Source organism: Schistocerca gregaria, chromosome 4 (assembly GCF_023897955.1).
Source record: "Schistocerca gregaria isolate iqSchGreg1 chromosome 4, iqSchGreg1.2, whole genome shotgun sequence".
In the NCBI taxonomy this organism is placed as follows: domain Eukaryota; kingdom Metazoa; phylum Arthropoda; class Insecta; order Orthoptera; family Acrididae; genus Schistocerca; species Schistocerca gregaria.
In genome coordinates, this window is record NC_064923.1 from 313,514,277 (window position 1) to 313,520,276 (window position 6,000).

General features: G+C 38.8%; 1 protein-coding gene across 1 annotated transcript in view; it reads right to left on the minus strand.

The window, feature by feature from the left end:
• LOC126365880 (inactive tyrosine-protein kinase 7-like) overlaps positions 1-3,709 on the minus strand; it is a 457,269-nt gene extending 453,560 nt beyond the window's left edge. The window contains exon 1 of the mRNA XM_050008577.1: positions 3,591-3,709. Coding sequence (XP_049864534.1) covers positions 3,591-3,633 — 43 coding nt within the window. The 5' untranslated portion in view covers positions 3,634-3,709. The remainder of the gene's footprint in view (positions 1-3,590) is intronic.
• Positions 3,710-6,000: the final 2,291 nt, after the last annotated feature.

Sequence of the window (6,000 nt, forward strand, 5' to 3'; positions counted from 1 at the left end):
TCTCGAAAAGATTCGTTGTGTTTGTTAACTACATTCGCTACAAAATTACAACGCGTGTAGAAGTATTTAAATTCTGCATTCTATTTTATTCTCTTCTCTTTACTGCGACAGCTTTTCACGTTATACGCTGGTAGTCTTCGTTGTTCTCCACCAGACACGTTACTAACACAGTTCTGCATGAGAGTAACTGATTAATTTACATTTTAGGTCCGCGAGAGCAAACCGGCTCTGGACATCTAGCGCTTAATATATACAAACACAGTGATGTAGCGACAATTTTTACAGAAACACAGACCTTAATAGGCCACATCCATTGTTTAGCTCCCTAGTGCAAAATCAAAGTAGGCGTTGATGTAACCAAGCGTGAGCGCAAACTAACCTTCTCGTTAGAATGAGCATCTATTTCCCAGTTGTGCTTGCGGGAATAACAATGCTGACGGCGGAGACGGTCAACTCAGAGCCATATTGACAAAATTGACATTGCAAAATATAGCTGAGATTATTTGACGGTGGAAGCAGGGAGGTACGCCTTGATAGAGAAACACTGCTCCATTTCCCCTCGTATTTCTTAATGAAATCTGTAGATCGTTTGATCCCATGACAATTCACGAAGTTACGATCACTTACTTCGAAAAAAGAAATAAACAATGTGATGAACAGTGAAATGAAGCTTCGATAATAAGTACTTCTTCCACTTGAGAATAACGTCCTAGGTCTGCTTCAAAGGCAACAGGTTCTGGGTCGTCCAAGAACACTAGATATATACCTTAAATTTCGTGCTGCATTTCTTCTGTCCTTCACTGTGTAACACTTATACAACAAGCAACAAAATCATCCACGAAATTATATAGAACGAACGGCCAGTTGGTCGTGTATACGTACGAGGGATTCGCCACAGCAAAATGCGCTGGTTGACTACTTTCTACATCACGCACTTTGAGGGAAACTGAAGTACCAAGTCAAAACCATTGTTGTTAAAATATACTGTCCTGACAGCGGTTACCATAACAAAAACCCGACAGAGGTGCCTAAAAATTGCAACCTTCTACCGAAACGAATGGTGACTGTTTAAATCGGGAAAACGTCTAGCTATCTTAAGCAAGATTATGAATTTTAATGTATGTAACAGGTAGAAAATAAGGTCAAGTTAGCGAAATACGTGCACCTGACAGCAACTCTGGCGATACCCAACGTATCCAATCCTTTGTACGACAACTGTAAGAAGACTGCGAGTCGTCGGTGAATCATGTTCATATCTACTTTTTTTTTATTTCGAGCTACTACAGAAATACTTTTATGATGACCTTTCCAAAAGGTGTAAACTAATGAAACACTATCGACAACCTTTTCGTAGGATAGGCTCTGGTCTTGAGTGGACTGAAAACGACCATATGCAATTTATATGGGCTATAATAATGTTCCGTGCTTAATCAAAAAATCAAAATTCTTTTCTTTAGCATTATCGCGTCTTTCTAAGACTGATTATTCTCTTCAATGCCGCTGTTTCATTGTTGTAACGAGATATACTAAGGAAAAGTACAGTTCCCTATGATAAAAGGAGCTAAATAGCAGTAGTCATATAATGTGCAAACGAAATGTTAATACTGTACTTAGTTGAAAGGTAAATTGTGTTGTAAATGCCTTTCAGTTGTCTAAGAAGTCTTGAGATCTTCTAGCTTCCGCTTCAATGACGAATGCAAACGCATGATTTTGCTTCGCTTTCACACTATCTAAACGCCCATGCGGCTTGCGTTAATAATGATCCTAAGTATTTTGATGAATGTAAGGCTTCCCAGCGCTATTTGCACCTCGAGCGGAGCGAAAACAAGTAAATCACTGAAACGTCGCGTCCTGTGCGATGTAGCCAACCGAGAGCGTAGAGAAACAAATGCACTTTGGGTACTGCTGTGAGGAAAGAAGTAGGGTTCAATTACGTTGTGTTCTTAATCTGTATAGATACGTCAGGAAAACTGCGTTCCTTTGTATAATGGGCAAACGACTCCAGCCGGTCACTGAGAACTACACAATTAAAAAAAAACTAAAACAAAATCGAGTAAACTGAAGCGTCTGTATCGGAAACCGCACGGTTTAAACACATGCATTCAAGAAATGTACCATATTAATTCTCCAGTAAAACCAAAGTGTACAGCAACAAGCAAACGCTAAAAACAAAAAGAAAGATTATTTTCAACAAAGTATAAACTAGTTACGAACGACGCAACAGCCACAAACTCTTTTTTAAATGTTTTACTTCAGTTCGATAACGGGTTTCGGGCTGTCATACCCATCTTCAGACGGCTGATATTACATAGGCATTTCGATCCACAGCAAGTCGTCTGCTCCTGCACTGCTACAAGAATATTTAAATATTTAGTATCACTTTATAAGTTGTTCCGTTCATCAAAACACGCTACAGTGCTTGCATTTATTTAGATATAATGTAAAATAGTAGTATTCACTTACATAAGTTCCAGAAAACGGCAGTGTGTTGTGTTCTGTTGTGGTCCATACGGTTTTCCATGTATGTATAACTAGTTGAATTACAAACAGCGCACATATTTATAAATATTGTTGATCAAAACATTTATGTAACTGAAAATATTAGCCATCTGAAAATAGGCATGTAGCCCGAAACCTATTATGGCACTAAAATAAAATATTTTAAAAAGGTTTTGTGGCCAGTTGCTACCACTAACGGCAGCGGAGTTCACAAAATCCAACATGTATAAATTAGCAAAGTTTAAACTGTTTTACGATGATAAAATTTCGCAATTTTTTTAAAAAAAGTTATCCAGCAATTCAACTTCTTATTGCCCGTGCTATCTTTTCATCTATAACTATGTGTCTACGGCATGCACACCTTCGATCCAAGCATTGTTGCCTAAACATTACAGAATATAACTGTTGTAACAATTTTCACGAATTTAGTTGATTTATACAATGAAGAACCAGTCGCAAAAATTATGAAGCCATTGCACAAATAATCGATGAACACAGATGTAAATCTAAAATTAGATATTAATTTTTTTGCTGTTCATTTTTTTATGTCAAAGAATATATTCGTTTTAAATAACTGTTTACAGGAATTTTTTGTCTTTCTTGTGTAGCGTTTGATTTTTCTGTACACTAATTCGATGAGTGCATAAATAGAAGCGCACAATAACGCTGGAAATAGCACCTATGAAATAGTTGTCTCTTTTAGTGTTCTATCTTTTGGAGAAGAGAATGCATATCGTAAATGTGTTTAAAAATGAAGATCAGAACGCCTGCATTTTCCCTCAAAGCGTAATTCGTACGCAAAATTAACGTATCAGATTTAGAAGCGCAAAGAGCGCGGGGTTCCACGTGCAACCGGCTTACGGCTTTATCTGAGCACTGCATCTCGATCACGCAAACAGCCCCGAGCCGGATACGGCTATCCAATCTACAGTGTTTACCTTTGGAATTAAAACCCGTACTTCGCCGGTTCCTGGCGCAGCGAAAGAACCTGTTTCGTAGGCAATAACCGGCCGAAGAGAACGTGCGGAGCAGAAAATAAGAAGACAAAAAAGCGTTACTCGAACAAGAGATGTAATCGAGGCGACACTCACCGACAACGAACACCAACAACGCGAAGGAGGTCTTCAGTGGCATGTTGATCGAAAATTCATTGACGATGATAGAGCTGCACCATTTCACGAGGTCCGTCCCTCGCACGGTCCAACAACAGACTAAAACATTTGACAGGTCGATCGCAGCATCACGCTGCTCCGCGAACGCAGCGCCTCTTGCGGGCGCTTCGTGAACAACGTGGGGGGGAGCACGCCGTAGCCAACCTGTGGCCGGCGCAGGGGAGTATCTTTTCGTCGGGCTTTTTTTCGTTTTTTACACGGTGCTAATGGAGAAGACTAATAAAGGGCAGTGCAAACGTTGGACGTACAGCGTCCACCTCTCGATACCACCGGCTAATGAAGTTACAGCTTACTTTTGTCGTAAAGTAAATCAGATCCGTGACCCTCTATCCTCTATATCGCCATAAAACCAAACGAGCTGCCCCGCCCCTGAATTTTTTCGATGTTCTTTGTGAATCCTATCTGCTAAGGATGCTATTCAGCGCAGCAGTACTCCAGAATGAGGAAGGGCAAGAGTAATATAGACAGTCTCTTCAGTAGATGTGTTGTACCTTCTAAGTATTCTGCCAATAAAACCCAATCGTCGGTTCGGTTCGCCTTCTCCACATTTCCCATGAATTTTTCGCAGTTGTAATCCTCAGGAATTTAGTTGATTCGACAACCTACACCTTTGTGTGATTTATTGTTTAACCGAGAGTAAACGGACTTCCTTTTTTTAGTTCTCATTTGAACGACATTACACTTTTTATAGTTTAAGGACAATTACCACTTTTCGCACCATGCAGATATCTTGTCTACATCACCTTGCAGTTCGTGTTGACCTTCTGATGTCTTTATTAGACCGTAAACAACAACATTATCTGTAAACAATCTATGAGGACTGTTCAGATTGTCTCCCAAAATCTACAGGGTGATTCACGAAGATATGCAAATATTTTAATATGTTATTCTACAACTAAAACTAAAGAAAATAGTTCATATAAACATAGGTCCGCAACAGTTTAGTTACGGCTAATAAAAGTTTTTGCCTGAAATTTAGCAAGTTAGCTAATATGAAGCCATCGAAAAACATCAACTCTGTAACTAAACATTGCGGGCCTATGTTTATATGAACATTTTTCTTTATTTTTCCTTGTAGAATAAGATATTAAAATATTTGTATATCTTCGTGAATCACCCTGTATAGATTAAGAACAGCAGGGGTCTCCATCGTTTATTTGGGGAGCACCAGATATCACTCCTGTTTTAGTAGACGAGTTCCCGCCAATTTCTGCGAACTGTAATCTTTCTGACTGGAAGTCACGAATCCAGTCGCACAATTAAGACGACATTCCCAGATCACAGAAATTGATTAGCAGGCACTTGCGAGGAACGGTGTCAAAAGCCTTCTGGAAATCCAGATTTATTTAATCGCCCAAGATTAAGGTCATCACACCCACTCTTACAACTAACTAGGCATTCTACACATTTTGCCTTACATATAATTCAGTAAACATGTTATACTACATTTAGAAATTAATACTGCAGTAGTACAGAAATAAATACAAATTACGGGTTTGCAGGTTTTAATTATGAGCAGTAGCAGTAATGGGCGTGGAAGAGAGACAGATACACAGGAACGTGACAACACACAGTTAATGAATATAAAGGAAAAGAAAGTGGAGTGGCTCATAGAGAAAGGAAAAGAGAGAAGCGTAACTGGGAGAAGATAGGAGCATTGGCTTTACCGTCTGACAAAGGGAATATTGGCCACATATGTTAATTTGTCAAGAAACGTTACGAGGGCGGAAAAAGGACTTGAGTTTCTTCATAAAATAGGCAGGGCACTGAATTGTGCGTATAGCGCAAGGAAGCTTGTTCTAGAGGCGGACAGCAACATTGTACTTTGTTTTATGAATGAACACACCTAGGATCCCACATAAGTGGTACCTTATGTTTCGATATGATGAGATGACAGGATGAAAAGATTTAAAAATTTACACCTCAGAATTAGATAAACTCATGAGGAATAAACTAGACGCTTATCTTCAGTATTTCAGTGAGTCAGCAGAGGAGAACTTTCAAATTTACAAACAATAGATAACTGCAGCAAATTCAGTAGTGAAACGAGCTCGTCAATAATCTTGGATAGGTTTACAAGCACATATTACACGATATTGACGGAAGGTAAACGACAGCTTATAAAACAATGAAAATGCTAAATCGACCAGAAAAAGAAGATTCCCCAATAAGTAACAAGCAACAAGCAAAATGGATAGAACATTACATGAACTTGTGGTATGAAGAAAATAGAATGTAGAGGATGAAATTGAAGTAGGATGTGTAGAAGATTTATGTATGGATGAATTAAGAAAAACTCACTAAATAAAAAAAAGAACAGAAAAGCTAC